This window comes from Hyperolius riggenbachi, chromosome 6, assembly GCF_040937935.1.
Source record: "Hyperolius riggenbachi isolate aHypRig1 chromosome 6, aHypRig1.pri, whole genome shotgun sequence".
Taxonomy (NCBI): Eukaryota; Metazoa; Chordata; class Amphibia; order Anura; family Hyperoliidae; genus Hyperolius; species Hyperolius riggenbachi.
The window spans coordinates 170909102-170929784 of NC_090651.1; the positions used below are offsets into that span (position 1 = coordinate 170909102).

Here is a 20683-nt window from a genome sequence, read left to right on the forward strand (position 1 = left end):
AACGTTTCCCTGTGCTGCTGGGTACCGCTAGAGGCCCAATTATGTCAACAGCAACCCTTTGGAAGGGCTCCTCTATTATGGGTAAGGGCCTCAGTGGGGCTTTGTCGGTGTCACCTGCTTTGCCGACCCGCTGACAGGCGACACAAGACCGGCAAAAATCAGCAATATCTGTCCCCATGTGGGGCCAATAAAAATTGTGGGCAAGCCGGGATTTGGTCTTGCGGATCCCCAAGTGACCAGCCAGGGGCACCTCATGTGCTATTCTTAATAGCTGCTCCCTGTACCTGTGGGGAACAATCAACTGCCGGTCGGCCTCCTCCACTTCAGACAGCTCAGAGGGAGTAACCTCTCTGTACAGTCTGCCGTGCTCCCAGTACACCCTCACCTTGTCGCCCTCCACCGGTGCCCTGTCCGCCAGACTCCTGAGCTCTTCCAGGCTGCTATCAAGTCGCACAGCCTCGGAGAACTCAGCGCTGTCGGCCACAGGCACCAGGGAGGTGGCAAACTGAGAGGCCTCTGGGTCCTCAGAGCCAGGCTCTGAGGTGGAAGAGCCCGACCCAGTGACATCAGCCCCTTCAGTGGACAATTCGTCTGCTGCAGCCCGGTGAGCACTGCGGGTCACCACTGCAGCTGACGGAGCGTTCACTGTACACATGTCATCATGCAACACATCACATATTACATCAACATTATCTGCATTCATGGTAACAACATGTCCTCCTCCAGGCCTGGGCACTGGAGACTCACTAGGGCTGGCTCCTAGTACACAGTCCGTAGCGCCTGGGGCCTCACCAGCACTCCCCGCTTGCACAGCATTATCACACAGTACCTGGCAAGAGTCCTGAACTTCTGCGGGGGATGCAGGCTCCATGGGGTGTGGAGTAGGCTCATACCGGGCCACTAACCGTCCCAGGTCAGTACCCAACAAAACGTTCGTGGGGATGGCATCCGTTACCCCCACTTCTTTCATTCCGCTGCCGGCCCCCCAATCCAGGTGGACCAAGGCGGTGGGTATGGCGGGGGTGACACCCCCAACTCCTTTGACAGCCATAGTCTTGCCAGGAATGTACTCCTCAGGGTTCACAAGCTGGGGGTGCACTAGAGTCACCTCTGCTCCAGTGTCTCTTAGACCGGTGGTAACCGTATCCCCAACCGTGACAGGTTGCAGATTCTCTGCATAGCTCCCTGCATTCCTGGTGGCACACAACGCATTCCGGGCCCCGCCAGAGTTTGGGGCTTCCTTCTTCTTTTCTGGGCACGTAGCACTGATGTGACCCGGTTTGTTACAGGCAAAACATCTCCGAGTGTCAACGGTGGCTGTTCTACCTCCAGGCGGCTGCGGGACCTGGCTTCGCTGGGTGCTCAGAGGAGAAGGTCTCGCAGGCTTTTCTCCCTTCCAGCTGGGCGCCGTAGTCCTCCGAAAATCAGATGCTCGATTGGACGTGTAGGCATCAGCAACTTTCGCGGCCTCATCCACGGTCTTTGGCTCTCGGTCCCGTACAAACTGCCGGACCTCAACAGGGCAAGTGTGGAGGAACTGGTCTTTTACTATCAGTTCCTGCAGGGCATCAAAGGTTTCAACAGCCAGTCCTTTTACCCACTGCTGGAAGGCAGTGCGCAGGTTGCAAGCATGATCCAGGTAACTGTCATTAGGACCTCGCTGCACTGTCCTGAAACGTTTGCGATACACCTCTGGCGTGAGGTGGTATCGCGCAATGATGGCTTTCTTAATTGCCTCAAAGTCTGTTTCTTCCTCCTGGGGGAGACTCACAAACGCCTCCAGGGCCTTGCCTCTCAGCCCTGGTGTGAGGTATCTTGCCCACTGCTCACGGGGCACCCCATACTGCCGACAAGTCCTTTCAAACCCCTGTAGGAAAGTGTCTATGTCAGAGTCCTTGTCCATAGCGGGGAACTTATCCAGGGGGATTCTGTGGACTCGCTCACCTTCGCGTTCTGCGGGTCCAGCAGACCGGTTCTGCTGCTGAAGTTTAGCCAGCTCCAGCTGGTGTTGCCGTTCAGCTCTTCCCTCCTCCGCCCGGCGTCTTTCACTCTCGGCCTGGCGTCGCCGTTCAGCTCTCCCCTCCTCTGCCTGTCGGTGCAGTAGGATTAGCTTTAGGCGCAGTTCAGGATCAGCCGAGTTCAGTAGCTGTAGATCAGCTTCCAGAGATGGCATCTCCGTGTTCGGTGGATCATCCAGGACATCGTCTCCACTCGCATTCTGTGGCGGGAGCGATTCCTCCTCTGGCGTGTCGTGAGCTGCATCCGCTGACGTTGAAGCACGGGCTCGCTCTGCCTCATCATACTCCTCGAGCGCACGAACTAACTGCTCCTTAGTCTGGCCGCTCACCGTCTCGATGCCTTTGTGCTCACACAGGTTGAGTAGTATCTCTTTGTTTTGCCTTGCATAGCTGGATGCTTTCTGAGCCATCGTGTTGCAAAAAATAAAAAGAAAAAAGGGGGGAAGGGAAAGCAAAACACCAAGTGTGTATCTTTGAACAAAAAAAAAAACGTATATAGTTTCTGCACTGAGTAGACTTCTGTAGGCTAGTTGCTTCTAGCAAGCTTCCAGCCTTTAGTACTCAGAATAGCGAGCTAAACTGCGTACTAATGTACTAAACGATCCCACCACTGCCACCAATTATGTCAGGAACCGGCCCGCGGCACGCCTGCGTATACGGTTCCCGACTGCGGGTTTGACCAGATTAAGCGGGGAACAGCCTTATTTAAGCTACAAACAAGGCTGGAACCCCTCAAAACACCTCTCACTGCCACCACTAGCGTTGCTAGACACTTCCACTCTGCTGTCGAGTCCTCAGCGCGCACTCCGCGTTTTCGTATTTGGGTCAGCTTTGCGCTTAGGCCAAATACGGGAACGCCACGCACCCACACACACACACAGTTGCAATCTTACACTGTCGTGAAGCAAAGACCCACTAACAGTCGTTCCGAACGATACTGTTAGCTACTCGCACTGGCGTTGTTCGTACGTTGGGTCAGCTGCGCGCTTAGGCCAACGTATGACAAACGCCCCCACACACAATGCAATTACAATTTCCTACGGTAGTGTTGCTCAAGCGTACAATTAGGCATGAACTTATACACGGTTACACTTCAGTCTCTTCTAGGCTATGAGGGTTAGTTTAGTACGGCAGAAGTCAAACTTATTAAATAATAATTTAATATTCTAGAAAAACATAGAACAGTGCAAAACTGAAGATATACAAAGAGATTACAAAAAAAAACAAGTAAAAATAGTTACAAGATAAAATGTACAAAGATAACACACAAAGCGATTTTGCTTACCAAAATAAAGGGATCCCGATAGAAGAATCGTGGACTTTGGTGTGGACGGACACAGTCTGGCTAGACCAGGAGTTCACTAGCTTGGGCCAGGAGACCGGCTGCCACTACCGTCAGAAGAGAACTGCTTTGAGGTAGCTGTCCCCTGGTTTTTATAATGAAATATTCGCCTCGAGGCTGTAAGCCTGTGTGGACGGGGGGGAAGCTGGATTTAATTACATCCTCAGTCATAATTGGATTTCCAGAGATCCAACATCCACTATAGTCCACACACCCAACAAAAGACTTCCTTAGCCCAATTTCCCCAGGTTACAATGTCTTTACATCAAGAGATTGTTAAATGAGGCTTTTCAACTCCACCAATAATTCAATTTCCACAGGTAGAAAATGGTATCAAAAGGACTTCACCTCTTCAATAATTTCCAGTAGGCTGTCAAATACATTTCAAACATTCAGGTGTCAGCTTCCCCCTGCCCCCAAGACTCTAGCAGGCTTGCCTTGTCCCAATGGCTGACACCAGACTCAAAAGCCATGCCGACCAGCCTATTCTTCCTCAATTGGCAGGTAATTAGCAGTAGACACAGTTTCCCCTGCTGGACAATGGGGCAGAGGTAATGGACATCTACATACAGAATTACATTAGACAGACTTCCGTTTACTCTGGCCAGGTGACCAATTACTCCCAAGCCCAATACACATCTGAGGCATTATTCAGACAACATGGTCTGACCACCTGTATAGGCTTCACAGCAACTGTCTAATTAAGGGTTTCCTCATTAGAAGCAGACAATGATAGGTAATTTACACTTTATACGGAATTCCAGGAAGACTGGCTAACAGACAATCCCATATGTTACAGTCAAAAAATGAAGGAAATATGTTCCTGTTATCCTTAATATCATCAGCACCTCAATATATCTCCACAGTTCCCCCTGGTCCATTGGCTGAAAAAACAACCCCAAAGCATTAGGTTCCTACCACCATGTTTGACAGTGGGGATGGTGTTCTTTGGGTTGAAGGCTTATTTTTTTTAAGCCAAATGAAGGAAGCATCATTGTGACTAAACAATTCAATTTTTTTTTTTTTTACATATCGTTTTATTACAGTTTTTCAACACAATAACTTGGTAGAAAAATGAAAGTACAGAAAGTATTATAAGAGAATAAGGGAATCTCCAGAAGTCTTCTTCTTTGTCCAGATGAGCATTTGCAAAGGCCAAGCTAGCTTTTGTGCGCCTTATCTGGAGAAGTGGTGTCCTCCTTGTTCTTCATCAGTAGAACCCAGCATTGTGCAGTGTCTGTTGGATGGTCTGCCTTGAAACATTGCCACCAGTAGAGCCCAAATTCACCAGGATGGCCTTGGTGGTGATCCTTGGATTCTTTATCACCTCTCTCACTAGCCTCCTGGCCAGCACAGGTGTCACTTTTGGCTTCTGACCACATCCTCTGAGATTTTCCACAGTGCAGAATATCTTGTATTTTTTAATAATACTTTGCACTGTAGCCACTGGAACTGGAAAACATTTAGGAATGGCCTTGTAGACCTTTCCTGACTTGGGAGCAGCCACAATGCGCAGCCGCAGGTCCTCACTGAGCTCCTTTGTCTTAAACATGATTGTCCCCAAAACAACTGCAAAGAGCTGCTATTTTTCACCTGTTGAATCGATTAAAACAGCTGTTCTACATTAATCAGGGTCATTAGGATGCTTTAGAACAGCTTGGACTATTTGGAATGGTATAGAACTTCGGATCTTCTCACAGAGTGATAGTTTGCAAAGGGTATGAATAATTTTGGACTGGACACTTTTTGCTCAAATTTAAATAAAAACTGAGAAATGTTTTCTTCCACAACAATGCCTTTTGTACATCATCTTATCTTTTGGGAGACACCTATGTAATTTCTCATCAAACAATTACTTGCTGGTTGAATAAAAGTAACCGAGTCAAAATTTGCCAGGGGTATGAATAATTATGACAGCACTGTATATACAGTATCATATCTACAACCTCTTCTACTTTTTCATACATATAATTTTACACACTAGACAAAAACAACATTTTGCATTAGTCCATACATAATAACTTTTATTCTGCCTCTTACTCTACAGCCATACTTTGGTTAACTGTTATGTAACTATAATACACAGGACAGTATAACCTTATTATAATGAACTCTGATATAGTAACATTCAGGTATAGTAAACTAAATGGCCAGGTCCGAGCCAAGCACCATTTTAAGTATATGGGAGTAACGCCTGGTAATAGTAAACCCTGATATAATAGAACTTCTGTTATAATAAACCTGATTTTTCTGCCCCTGCCGTAATCAGTATCCGGCTATAGTGGAAAGTGAGCGGGCGCATGCATCATACGTCAGTCAGAGACCCATAAGCTGTGGTCGGTGGGTAGCAAATTGTAGCTTTTTCGCTATCTGCACACTACTCTGGGCCTGTGTTGATTACCGTAAAATCACTGGTCGGTGAGACCTATGCTTCCTGTGTGAGCTGCTACCTGATTACTGAGGGCCTGTCATCTTTGACTTGTTTGTTATCTGGTAAGATCTATGCCTCTTGTGCAAGCTATTGCATGACTATTGCATGCAAACTTCTGCATATTGAGCACTGTCCATTTTGATCTAGTTTAAACACTGTCTGTGTTTTCTTGCTAAAGCATTGGAAAGAAAAATGACTCCAATTATTGACTAAATTAAGAAACAGTACTGTGGTATTGTTTATATGCTTGAATATGTCAGTTTCTGATATAGTAAACTTCTGATAGTGAACTACTTTGTCCAGTCCCTTGGAAATCACTGTAAAGGGATTCTACTCTGACAATTTAAAAACAAACCTACTATTCAACCAAATATACATAAAACAACACCCTAGTGGTGTGTCGGTGTATTCCACAGCCTAAATAAATCCTGACTGTAGCAGTCCTAAACCTGCTTTTTAACTCTATAGTTATCCAACCTGCCTTTGACCCAAAGTAATGTCATCTGTGTGGAAATGACAATACCTTGCCTGGTCACAATCAACACACTGGAAGCTGTCATCTTATATAATAATGTAATTTTTAATCAGAAAGCAACAAATTGCTGTTTTCAGACTGCACTATCTTTCTACATTGGCTCTCTCAAGCTTTACATTCTTCTTCATTCAAATATGACATGCTTGAGTGCCTCCAATTTCAAGTATTCAAAAAGACTGGCACTTTCAGGAATACTTTATTACTTCAAAGATCAAAACAATATGAGTTTGAGACCCTCACTTTATCAATTTTTTAGAGTATGGGGGTTAAACAGTTAATTTTAAATGTAATAAATTGTATTTATTTAAAAAAATGTATGTAGATGTAGTTTTACTATTTGGCCACAGTCAAAACATTTTTTTAATTTTAATCCTCTCTTGCTTACAGGAAGTGAAAGGGCGGGAAACGAATGGCATGGATTCTGTGTTTCCATGGGAACAAGCCCCAATTTTTTTTCAAATTGGATTTGTAGTTTTTGAGAAAATCGATTAAAAAAAAATTCAAAGAAAACATGGCTTTGAAACTTGTATAAGCAGGTACAGAGGGCAGAGGTGACACAGAGGGGGATACTGGAGGCACATGGGGGCACAGAGGAGGTATACAGGGGACAGAGATGGCATAGTGTTCTAACTTAAGAACAGATTCAGGTTAAGAACTAACCTACAGTCCCTATCTCGTTCGTTAACCGGGGACTACCTGTACTCTGTAAAGTGCTGATAAGTGAGCCAGCAATGAATTCAATGTCCTACTGCAGCAGACTGTTTCAGATCTCAGAAGAGGCGTATAAAGGAATTGCTGTCACTCTGCACAGTGAGAGGACTTATCTCCAAAGGTACAGTATGATGGGTAAAAAACCTTGAGGACTTTAATACTTACCTTTGCATATATAAAAGCTTCATTAATAGGAGCCTTGCTGCAATGCATGGTTTCTATGAAAGCCTGTCAACGCAAAAGTTAAAAACAAAAAAGTTTAAAATATAAAAGATTAAGAAAGAAAATAAGTAATCCTAAAATACTTTATTTGTTAAAGGGACTCCGAGCAGTGCCTGTGGGTATGCCTTTAAGCATATCCACAACTAATTAATTATATCCTCACACCTACCAGCATGATGTTTGTAATTATATCCCCCTGGGTTCTTTGTATTTCATTGCATTGTGCTGAATGGAGCTGCCGACTTTGGGGAAAAGTCGTCCTGTGTAATACAAGTAACTATGGAAAGATGCATAACATTTTGAAGCTCTCGTTCTCCTCTTTCCAACGATATATAAACCGCCGCCCTATTTTCGCAATTGCGGCGGCCGCAATTTTGATCGCAAAAATAGCGAAAACTAAAAGGCGTAGGGCGGCGGTTTATATATCGTTGGAAAGAGGAGAATGAGAGCTTCAAAATGGTATGCATCTTTCCATAGTTACGGCACTGCTCGGAGTCCCTTCAAATCCATTATTTCAATTTATTTTCCCCTTCACCTACAATCCACCTTATTTAATTTTATTTATTTTTTTAAAGAACCACTATGACAAAAAAACTGCAACATTTACAATACATATGTACCTAAGATGTACACGTCTCAGAGATGCACTGTGACTTTTTTCACTATACATCACTTACCATAGGTTTTAATAATCACACAGTACTGAAACCCTTATTAACAGGTTTTGGACTAGTACAGGGGTGGGCTAATTATGGCTTGCAGGCCGTACCTAGGCCCGCTTGGCTATTTCATCTGGCCGGCCGATGCAGGTGAACTGGCAGTCCCATGGACAACATGCCAGTTCCCAGACCACAGCTCACCTCTAGGCTGTAGAAATCCATGGATTCCGGCAGAGCAGGACTAAGGGAAAATGGCGTCCAAAGCCCAGCACTAGAGTCTATTTGTGTCTCCAGTGCTGCTCTTCGGCTAGCAACATTTTCCTGTAGCCCTGCTCTGCCTGTCAGCACAGGAGATTTTTCAGCAGTACCTGCTGCAATGAAGATCAGGGGCCAATCTAGTCACCTGGAAGGTTTGTAGATGGTTTTTATTTTCAGGTAGACATTAGGGGACACTATCTGGGGGGACTGGGGCAGACGGACAGACTGCACACACATAATATTAAAGGGGAACCCTGCCTAATGTGTTTTTTAGGGGGTAAATGCTGCCTCATGTTTAATGTTTATTTTTTAGGGCAAATGATGACACTTGCGCAAAAAAAGTGGGATCAGCGCATCAGCTCAGAGATGCGCTGAGCCCCCCCAGAAACTGCAAACGCACCTTGAACCCAAACAGAGGCTCTGCATATACACCAAAGGAAAACTATTAAGTGGGAGCAGCTGACCAGAAATAAATCAATCAAACATAGCAAAGAAATGAACAGCGCTACTTAAAAACAGATGAGTGCTTACCTGCAAAAAAGTGCACACCCCACTCATGGGATTCAAATACACAATGAGCATACACATGACCTGTCTACCACTTGGAGGATGTTAGTTTCCGCTAACAATTTGCAATTTGTTAGGTACTTGTCCCTCCCACTGTCGAAGAAGTCTTTCCTCCATGGGAGGGGACCTAACACTAACTAAATTCTACCTATGCATATGCATAGCCTGGGCGCGCTACCAGTAAAATTGAGAATTGCGCAAAAAAAGTGGGATCAGCGCATCACCAGGCCGCCTCTGAATGGCCTCAGCTCAGAGATGCGCTGAGCCCCCCCAGAAACTGCAAACGCACCTTGAACCCAAACCTAACAAATTGCAAATTGTTAGCGGTAAATTGCAAATTGCAAGTGGTAGACAGGTCATGTGTATGCTCATTGTGTATTTGAATCCCATGAGTGGGGTGTGCACTTTTTTGCAGGTAAGCACTCATCTGTTTTTAAGCAGCGCTGTTCATTTCTTTGCTATGTTTGATTGATTTATTTCTGGTCAGCTGCTCCCACTTAATAGTTTTCCTTTGGTGTATATGCAGAGCCTCTGTTTGGGTTCAAGGTGCGTTTGCAGTTTCTGGGGGGGCTCAGCGCATCTCTGAGCTGAGGCCATTCAGAGGCGGCCTGGTGATGCGCTGATCCCACTTTTTTTGCGCAATTCCTCAATTTTACTGGTAGCGCGCCCAGGCTATGCATATGCATAGGTAGAATTTAGTTAGTGTTAGGTCCCCTCCCATGGAGGAAAGACTTCTTCGACAGTGGGAGGGACAAGTACCTAACAAATTGCAAATTGTTAGCGGAAACCAACATCCTCCAAGTGGTAGACAGGTCATGTGTATGCTCATTGTGTATTTGAATCCCATGAGTGGGGTGTGCACTTTTTTGCAGGTAAGCACTCATCTGTTTTTAAGTAGCGCTGTTCATTTCTTTGCTATGTTTGATTGATTTATTTCTGGTCAGCTGCTCCCACTTAATAGTTTTCCTTTGGTGTATATGCAGAGCCTCTGTTTGGGTTCAAGGTGCGTTTGCAGTTTCTGGGGGGGCTCAGCGCATCTCTGAGCTGAGGCCATTCAGAGGCGGCCTGGTGATGCGCTGATCCCACTTTTTTTGCGCAATTCTCAATTTTACTGGTAGCGCGCCCAGGCTATGCATATGCATAGGTAGAATTTAGTTAGTGTTAGGTCCCCTCCCATGGAGGAAAGACTTTTTCGACAGTGGGAGGGACAAGTACCTAACAAATTGCAAATTGTTAGCGGAAACTAACATCCTCCAAGTGGTAGACAGGTCATGTGTATGCTCATTGTGTATTTGAATCCCATGAGTGGGGTGTGCACTTTTTTGCAGGTAAGCACTCATCTGTTTTTAAGTAGCGCTGTTCATTTCTTTGCTATGTTTGATTGATTTATTTCTGGTCAGCTGCTCCCACCTAATAGTTTTCCTTTGGTGTATATGCAGAGCCTCTGTTTGGGTTCAAGGTGCGTTTGCAGTTTCTGGGGGGGCTCAGCGCATCTCTGAGCTGAGGCCATTCAGAGGCGGCCTGGTGATGCGCTGATACCACTTTTTTTGCGCAATTCTCAATTTTACTGGTAGCGCGCCCAGGCTATGCATATGCATAGGTAGAATTTAGTTAGTGTTAGGTCCCCTCCCATGGAGGAAAGACTTCTTCGACAGTGGGAGGGACAAGTACCTAACAAATTGCAAATTGTTAGCGGAAACTAACATCCTCCAAGTGGTAGACAGGTCATGTGTATGCTCATTGTGTATTTGAATCCCATGAGTGGGGTGTGCACTTTTTTGCAGGTAAGCACTCATCTGTTTTTAAGTAGCGCTGTTCATTTCTTTGCTATAAATGATGACAATTGTGTGTATTTTGTGGGAGCATTGCCGCATTAAGCGTTATTTTGTGGAAACATTGTAGTATTACATTATTTTGTGGGAAACACTGCTGCATTACCTGAGTTTTGTGGGGACATTGTCACATTACATGTATTTTGTGAGAAACACTGCCGCATTACGTGTATTTTGTGGGAAACACTGTCGCATTATGTGTATTTTGTGGGGTAACACTGTGACCATGTGTATTTTGTGGACAAAACTGTACCATATTATATGTATTTTGTGGAAAAACCGCTGCCACATTATGTGTATTTTGTTAAAAAAACCGCTGCCACATTATGTGTATTTTTGGGGAAACGCTGCCGAATTATGTTTCTTGCTGTCTGAGGGGGTCAACCAGCTGCCCCTGGCCCTGTGTTTGGTGAGAAAGAGTACTGGCTGCTGCCATTTGCGGTTTGTAGGTGGGGGGGGAACGTTGTCCAATTACCATTACGTTCACTTTGCCTAACTATTTTTGGGGAGAAAACTCGGGTCCACTGTCTTTACATTACACTACAGTTATCTCCACCCGCATCCTGTTGTGGCCAGACCCATTTTTTTCAAGTAGCCAGACCAGACATCTTTGAATAGATCTTGGTCAGGAAGTGATTTTGAAAACAATAAGGGAAACATTGGTTAATAAAAATGGGTCTCTAAATGGTTCTTACTCCCACTTTGTTGTGCTAATAAAGATAAGTTTTTCCCAGGCAGAGTGTATGCTTCATGAAACGTATTATTATTTGTGGAAGTGTCAGTGAAGATATCCAACTCTAATTATTCAGATTTCTTAAGGTTCACACACGATTGACTAAAATCAGCTGAGGCAACCAATAACGACTGCTTTATCCAACAATCAAGCATGTGTAAGGCAGCCCCAAATCGCCAACCCCCAAGCGATCCGCCCGGCGGATTTACTCACACGTTCGTAGGACAACTTGTTTGAAGACGTTGCTCCTCTGGCCACCACGTGACGTCACACCATCGTCCTTCCGCATATCTACAGTACATGGCATCCGCTACACAGCTGACACGTGTCTGTACTGCCCGGCCCAGCGATGTCACCAAAGAGGATCGGGTACCAATCTCTGATAGGTGACATCAACCACAGGTGTGTATGCACCTTTAGTAACATGTGGGTATTCATTACCTTGGCTTGTTCAGACATTGTGTGTGTGTGTGTGTGTGTGTGTGTGTGTGTGTGTGTGTGTGTGTGTGTGTTACTCAAGGCTGTTTTTGTAAAAAACAACAAAACCTGTATAAACAAATAAAGGTGGAGGTTTTCAAAAATAACGCTCGATTTTGTTTTGAGTCGTCCTTTGATCAATATTACGATCTGTATTATGATTGATATAATTATCTTTTACTTTACAATTGACTAACATCGAGCATCAATCCTTCAATCAGTTTAAGCCCTTAATATTACTGTTTATATTCACTTTAATTTATGATCTGTTAGACGTTTTGTCTAACCGATTATCCAATTGGGCAATAAAAATGTACAGTGTATGGCTACCTTACTTTTTAAGTATTTTTTGTTAATTAAAACCCTGAAGAACTGATTAAAAAACATTCATACATAAATATTAAGTACTCCTAACGTGTGAAGGGGTACTTGAGATGGTGTTATTCACAAAAGCGGATACTCTGCAAACACCATATTCTAGAAAGTGGTATATGCTGTAGTAATGTTGAAAAACTACAACATTGGCTTCCATTGCAAAGTAGGGGAAAAAAGAAAACAGGGAAAAAGTTCAAAAAGGTATACAAATAAGCTAAGTTTGATAAAAGTGATCAGAGTTTCGTACACGTGAAGTGATGCTGCCTGATTTCTTCAGGAGTTCCAATTCAGCTTGAGACTTAACTAACCGAAGCTGTTGAATGAGAAGTCGTGGAGACTTTATTTTATTCCTGCACTTTCCTTTTGATTCTATTAATGGCTGAAGAAAGCTGGAATGCAAGGAAGCATGAGCTGGTCTTACATAGTCGTACCACAATGTCACTCCTTCATCTGAAACAAAACATGGCACAATCAGCATAATAATACTAAACAGTAATTGGGCTCATAAAAAAGTCTTTTGCTTCTAACGTATAAATAAACATAAAGAGAAAACGGGTTAAACAGGTTTGTGATACTGTTCTAGTGCAAGAAACAAAACCAAAAAATTAAACTTAAAAAGAGAATCCGTGGTGGGTTTCTGACATGAATAATAGGACACAGAGGCTGGTTCTGTATACAATGCCCAGCCTCTGTGTCTGTATAGTGCGCCCCCAGGCCCCCCCTGCACTCTGCTGTCCCCCAATATAAAAACCGCCACGCTAGCGACATGCACCTTGTCGCTAGCTGGCTGTTTACCTTTGTGCTGCTATTCACCCGCCGTTCCCCTGCCTCCTGCATATCACCGCTCCCCGCCTGCATCCCTTCCCTCACCGCCTCTGTAAGCCAGTTGGAGACAAGGTGCATGTCGCTAGCATGGCGGTTTTTATATTGGGGGACAGCAGAGCGCTGGGGGGGGGGGGGCCTGGGTGTGCACTATACGGACAGAGGCTGGGCACTGTATACAGAACCAGCCTCTGTGCCCTAATATTCATGTCAGAAACCCACCTCGGGTTTTCTTTAAATAATGGGAAAAGGCAAAATAAAATACATGGTTTACCCATGCCTATTATAGAATTGGAAATAGCATTACTCAGTTTTAGTAGAACTGCCGAATAGTCCACCTTACATACAGTAATGTCATGCAGTATTAAATGTTATACACTTCTATCATTTTACAATTTTGATTCTTTTTGTAAAAGGAACACGGTCGCAAAAAAAAAAAATATGAAATGTAAAATACATTTGTATGCATACATATATGATATACATTTGTCCCAGAGTATAATGCACTGTAAACAATTTCATTCCTATACTGCTGTTACTCACAGTAGGTAGACATCTCGGAAAAGTTTTGGACTAGTTCCTTTCCACATGAGATTTCTAAGGGTTTTCTTTTAACCAATCCATAATCTCAGTTTTATTATTATGCACAATCTCGTCTGCTGTTCTTCTTCCTCCTCCTATAGAATAGCTGTCCCTTGACAACCCTTAGGCCAGTTTCACACTACCAAAAAGCGTTATAGCGAATGATCGCATTGCACCACAATGTTAAAAAAAGGCTTCGGAGATTACCGCAGCAATGCGTGGTAATTTCCCTTCTGGCTGCAGGCCAATCTATAGGTGAGGCTCTCTAGCGCTCACTTTGTCAGATTTTCAAATGATGAACAATTAGCTATAAGAGATTATAGCTTTCTCCAGCCCCTCGCAGCTGTCTGTCCCACGCTGAGAGCTCAGTTTTGCAGCCACCAGCCCAGGGCCCTTGCATTGTGCAGAGGACGACCTCAAGGTCGTCCTTACTGCGCCTGCGTGAAGCGGTGCCGTCAATCAAGCCCACGTTGTCAGCGGCGTACTGCGCAGTACGCCACGGACAACGTGGGCTGTTGATTGCTCACTGTTCATCTATGATGCGGAATGAACAGTGAGGGCATACCGCTTACTGGCCCCAGGAGTCCCCTATGCATAATAAATGTGTTCCAATGGCTTTAAAACCTTTAGCTAGCACAAGTGGCCAGCTCCCCCCCCCGATTGCCCGCGATCTCCCCGTTTATACATTACCCAGCCTGGATCCAGTGATCGCGTAGCCCCCTGCACAGATTCAGTCTCTCTACGGGGAGGATCGGGTATGCGCATGATGACACAACGTCATGTGTGATCCTCCCCATAGTGAAGACCGGAGCTGTGCGGGAAGGCTGCGCTGATCGCTGGATCCAGGCTGGGTAATGTATAAACGGGGGAGCGGTGGGGGTGCCAGACACTTGTACTAGCTAGCCTAGTGCTAGCTAATAGAGGTTTTAAAGCCATTTGATCACAATAATTATGCTGGGGGACACAAACTGGCAAAACCTCCTGAGCGACGTAACGCTCAGGAGGTAAACAAAAGATGCTCTTCAACCATAAAAAAATTAGTATAGTATCTTCTACTGAAGATGGCTGCCAATACACAGACTAAGATACAGAGATATATTATTGGAAATATAATTCACAGACCTCAGATGTATCATATGTGCTATATTAGCTAACATTTAGTCATATCATACACAGACCTTAGATGCAATGTTTATGGTAGGATAGATCAGAAAAAGCCATATAACAGATCACTGTAAAATGCAGAAAGTCATATGCACATTGGGCAATATACAGAGACCTCAGATGCAGGCTTATTTAGGATTAAATCCAACTGTAGAACATACAGACCCAAGAAATGGATGCCAGGAAGCATATAAAAATAATTGTGGTGGCACTTTAAAACCCAAAAGTAAAGCCCCATCTACACAATACAATTCCACGTGCGATTGATCGAATTTGATTGGATTGAAATCGATCCGATCGATTAAATCCGACATGTCCGATCGGAATTCGATAGATAGTGTGGTCGATTTTGCATTGATAACTAACCAAAATCGATCACACTATCGATCGAATCCTGATCAGACATGTCGGATTTAACAATCGGATCGAATTCAATCAATCGCACGTGGAATTTTATTGTGTAGATGGGGCTTTAGACAGACTTCTATGTCAAAGACTGGCACTTCTTAATAGGCTTAATTTATTTAAAGACAAAGATACCAAACGCAACATTTTGGAACCATGCTAGGTCCCTTAATTATGCAAATTGTGCTCAAAAGCAAAGTCCGACTACCACTCAGCTCCTCCTATTTATGGCTCTATTCGCACCCATAGTTCAGCAGAGGAAAAAATTGCCAGAATCTCCCAGGATAGAAGCAGCCCAGCCTGACTAACTGCACAGTAGCAGCAGCACTTAATCTCCAGGGGCTTCCTCCTCCAGAAGGCTGTTTTTAATATGAGAAATTTAAGGTAGGCCTTGGATAAAGGTTTGAAAGGTGGCCCCATGAGAAAGTTTAGTACCAAAGTTAGATCCCATACAGGGACCAGCTTTGAAAGTTAAGGCCTGGACCCAGTCACTGCATTTCCCAAAAAAATGAATGGCCTAAACCTTGGCCAATGTAATATTCAAAAATAAAGAAAAGGCTGCTATCTAGACCCTAAGAGTACTAGAAGCTAGGCCTGCTTCCACCACATCCTGTAAAGAAACAAAAGTATTGAAGGAAGATCAAAATCTGCAATACCCTTTTTTCGTCTCCAGGAGCAAACAAGCTCTCCACACTTTGCTAAAATTCTAATTTAATTCAATATCTAACTTGCTACATTTAACCATAGTGGAAATCACTCTGACAGATAACCTCTCTACCTGAGAGATTCCAGCTCAAGAACTAAGCCGCTAGGGCAAATATCTAGGGGTTCAGATGCATCCCTCCCTCCTGAAACAGAAGGTCTCATCTGGGTGGAAGGAACCACAAATTGCCAGAATCTATAATCTGGGAACCAGGCTCTTTAGGGCTGGGACAGAGCCATCAGAATAACCTCTGCGGCTTTTAGGACCTTTTTCCACTACCCTGTGATTTCGATTTGATTCCGATTGCAAAAATCAAGGTACATTAAACTAATGGAAACGGCAGCAGCAATTTAGTGCGATCCGATTGTGATGCAATTTTGGTCCAAGCGCAATCCGCGTTTTGGATGCGATTGAGCTCTACTATACTGAGTATAGTAGCTCACTTGCAATCGCATAGTGGAAATTGAAACGTGATTGCAATCCCAATCGCATTTCATAGTAGAAAAGCGCCCCAAGGCACACTACATGCAATTCCGATTTGCGACTGATGCAATTTTTCATGCGATTCCGATTTTTAATCGGTACTGCATGCTGCGTTTTCCTTCTTGCTTTGAATCCCAAATCGGATTTGCAGTGTGCAGGGAGCCTCAGTCTGATTTTCTGCAGAACTCAAATCATATTGAAGGGTTGAAGGGCATACAGAATTCCCTTGAGCCAGCTCAGCTTATCTGCTGAAGTATTTAGCGAGCCTTTGATTTGCACAACCAAGAGAAACAGCAGATTTTACTTTGCTATTGTCATGATATCTAGTCAGATTCCTTAAATCTAAATCTAAGTACCCACTAAACGGCTAAAATGCTGGAAACTGCCTGATGAACAAAGTTTCCACAATCTTTAGGGCCCGTTTCCACTAGTGCGGTGCGGAATCGCCGCATATCACCGCTGACAAAATCGCATGCGGATGCGATTCCGCGTGCGTTTTTTGCCGCGATTTCGCATGCGATTTCGCATAGGCAGGGTATATGCGATTTTAACCATGTCACTGCCTGTGTCAATTTACATTACTTTCAATGCGAAATCGCACGCGAAATCGCGGGAAAAAACGCATGCAACAAACGCATGCGATTTCTCTATTAAATACATTGCCTGCGATTCGCCTGCATTCCACACGCAGGCGAATTCTGCAGGGTCTACCGTGCAGAAAAATCCTGCACATAAAAACGCAAACGAAAACTGACAAGTGGAAACAGTCCCATCCACTTGTATTGCCTATGCGAATCCGCATGCGTTGTCTGCATGCGAATTCGCGCTAGTGGAAACGGGCCCTTATACTAAAGTTCTTTAGCGATGGAATGTGGACCAACCACAATAAGATTACCAATGAAAGGATCATTAAACAAAGAAGGATGTAGTTCCATAGACTTTAGTGGAAAGATTGTTTAACTGCTGGCAGTTCCAGGACGTAATCTATGTCCTGCATGAAAAACCACCGCCTGCCGCCGCCACGGGCGCACGTCATTGTGCACACCCACTCTCGTGCACGGTCCTTTGAATGATTGTTGCTAGCTAATAGCAACAATCATTCAATAAAGTTAGGGGACAGAGGAGCTGTCAGCCATCCTACCTTATCTCAGAAAAAAACACACATATATAAGTAGATAATTATTTGCTCTACTTACATATGTATTGCACTGTCCACATTTTGATTTTAGTGATTTTTCTATAGTAAAAAAAATTGAGAAAATCCTTCTTAGGAATTTCCATTTTGACTATCATGAAGCCAATTCTGACATTTCCTCCCTTACTCCTGTCTGTGTATGCATTGCCCGCCCTCCTCCCAGTCTTCAGACACTCCCACCCAGCTGTGCAGTAGAAAGTGCACTGTCTCAGCATGAGAAATATTGACCAATCAGAGACAAACAGAGGTGTGGGAGGGGAAAACAGGAGGGAAATAGGTTTCAGCCAATCAGGCTGCATTAGTTATGTCTGAGGGGAAAGTAAAGAAGAAAAAAAGAAAACTCAGCAAGCCCTGCAGCTTTCATTGTGCGGCAGAAGTACCAATTAAGAGCCAGGGAAACTGGGGAATGAGCTTTTATGCGGAACTGTTAGGCTGTGAGGTACAGATGCTGTTGACCGCCCCACTGCGATACGGACCACCCAAGCACAGAGTTTAAGTGACCACGGGTCTTCACCCACGACCCCTTAAAGGGGGAAGCAGGACCACAAACCCTTGAGGGGAATGTGGATACTTAGCTGCCTAGTGCCCACCAGGTTGCGCTTAAGGTGATCCCACAGAGGGTTGGAGAACAGTTGACGTCTCGATGAGGAAAGCCAGTAACAGATATACTCGAGGTCGTGGACAAGCAGGAGGTCAGGACTGGCAGAGATCTGGAAAGTCGAGGACAGGTCGAGGTCAGGGCAGGCTGCGATCAGACGTAAATCGATAAAAAAGCCAAGGGTCAGGACGGGCAGCGATCAGGAGTAGTCAAGAAACAAGCCAAAGGTCAAATACCGGAATAACAATCAGAATAACGCTCAGGATACAAAGCACACGCTGTGAGAACTAACAGCCCTGCTCAAGAGGGCAGTGCTGTTTAAATAGGGAGTTTTGGCGCCAGTAATTCCGCCTATGCGCACGCGTGCGACCTTTAGAGTGCACTGTGCACGCGTATGACCTTGCGCGCGCAGCGCGTAACGCTGTGCGCGCCAAACAAACAGGGGCAGTTATAAAGCCCAGCGTGCACGCGTGTAGAAATGCCCGCGGGAACGCCGGACTCGACCAGGACAGTAAGTATGACATTGCCCCCCCCCCCCCCTACGGGCAACCTCCGGGTGCCTCTTGGAGCCGGCTTCTCAGGGAACCTAGAATGGAACTTCTTGATTAATCTTGGTGCATGTACGTTATGAGAAGGCTCCCAAGAACACTCTTCCACTCCAAACCCCTTCCATTTCACTAAGTACTGAAGAGAACCCCCCTTCCTCCTACAGTCCAGAATCTTTTCAACTTCAAATTCTTCATGACCATCTAGCAACACAGGAGGAGGAGGAGGAACAGAGAGGCTGAAATGATCAGGAATGACCTTCTTGAGACAAGAGATATGGAAGACTGGATGAACATTCATGGAGCTTGGGAGGGCCAATCTAAAAGCTACTGGATTAATCACCTTCTCGACGACGAATGGCCCGAAAAATTTAGGTCCCAATTTCTTGGAGGGACAATGGAGATGAAGATTATTAGTGGAAAGCCATACTAAATCCCCAGGAGAAAAATCAGGACTCTCCCTGTGTCTTTTACCCGCCCAGAACTTTGCCTTTTCTTGTGACGCTAACAGGATAGATTGTAATTTCTTGAAACTTCCTGTGCGGAATGTGAGTCAATCTTGAACTGTGGGAACAGAGGAGTCGATTATTGAGTCAGGTAAGTATGCAGGATGAAAGGCATAATTGGCAAAAAACGGAGAAGTCTTTGTAGCAGAATGGGTAGCATTATTGTAGGCGAACTCGGCAGTGGGTAGAAGTGTAGACCAATCATCTTGAGACACAGAGGAAAAACAACGTAAATACTGTTCTAGGGTCTGATTCGTCCTCTCAGTCTGGCCATTGGTCTGAAGATGGTAGCCAGACGAGAGGCAGGAATTGATTCCTAACAGTCTGCAGAGTTCTTTCCAGAACTTTGAGGTGAACTGTGTCCCTCTGTCAGAAATGATTTCAGAAGGAAGGCCATGAAGACGAACAATCTCCTTTAAAAACACTTGAGCCGGAGCTGCTGCGGAAGGAACACCTTTCATGGGTAAAAAGTGGGCCATCTTCGTAAAACGATCCACGGCCACAAAAATAGTAGTAAAGCCTTCAGAAGGAGGAAGTTCAACAATAAAATCCATTGCAATCTTATCCCAAGGTCGTTCAGGTACCGATAAAGGATTAAGAAGGCCCCAAGGTTTAGACCAAGAACTCTTTGATCTAGCACATACTTCACAGGACAGAACAAATTGATTGCAGTCCTTAGACATCTCCGGCCACCAGAAATTTCTTTGGAGGAGCTCCAGTGTCTTAGTAGTACCAAAGTGGCCTGCCAACTTGCCATCATGGCCGCTTGCAAGAACTGTCTGGCGGAGATCAGGGGGAACAAAAACTTTGTCTTGAAAGAGAAGAAGGCCGTCACACATGATTATGTTAGCCGGAACTTCTTGCGTAGAAATTGCAACGGTGGATTGTTTAATTTGGATTAACATATCAGATTGTAACAGAAGGAAATGGTTTGTAGACAGGATAGTGTCAGGCTCAACATGGGGCACAGGATCCTCGTGGAACATGCGGGATAATGCATCGTTTTTAGAATTCTTGGACCCAGGACGGAAGGTGAGATGGAAATTGAACATGGAGAAAAATAGAGCCCAGCGGGCCTGGCGAGGCTTCAGTCTTCGAGCAGAACGCAAATACTCCAGGTTTTCATGATCTGTGAAAATAATAACCAGATGCAGAGCCCCTTCCAATAAATAGCGCCATTCTTCAAGAGCTGCTTTTATGGCCAAAAGTTCTCTATCTGCTACATCGTAAATTCCTTTCAGAAGAATTCAGCTTCCTGGGAAAAAAAAAAGCTACTGGATGTAAAATGGATTTAGGGCCAAAGCGTTGGGAAAGAATAGCCCCTACGGCAATCTCTGAAAAATCCACTTCCACAATGAAGGCTTGTGACGGGTCAGCATGCTTGAGAACGGAAGCTGAAGTGAACAGAAACTTGAGTGTTTCAAAGGCAGACTGAGTTTCAGGAGTCCATTTAAAAGGAAGATTGGTCTTGGTCAGTTGTGTGATAGGTGCTACAATCTTGGAAAAGTTTTTAATACATT

General features: G+C 44.7%; 1 protein-coding gene across 1 annotated transcript in view; it reads right to left on the minus strand.

Annotated features, from left to right (window-relative positions):
* XPNPEP3 (X-prolyl aminopeptidase 3) overlaps positions 1-20683 on the minus strand; it is a 196406-nt gene that overhangs the window by 103785 nt on the left and 71938 nt on the right. Inside the window, exons 4-5 of the mRNA XM_068240213.1 lie at positions 12408-12610; positions 7203-7265 (exon numbers count right to left, since the gene is read on the minus strand). Of these exons, the coding sequence (XP_068096314.1) occupies positions 7203-7265; positions 12408-12610 (266 nt within the window). The remainder of the gene's footprint in view (positions 1-7202; positions 7266-12407; positions 12611-20683) is intronic.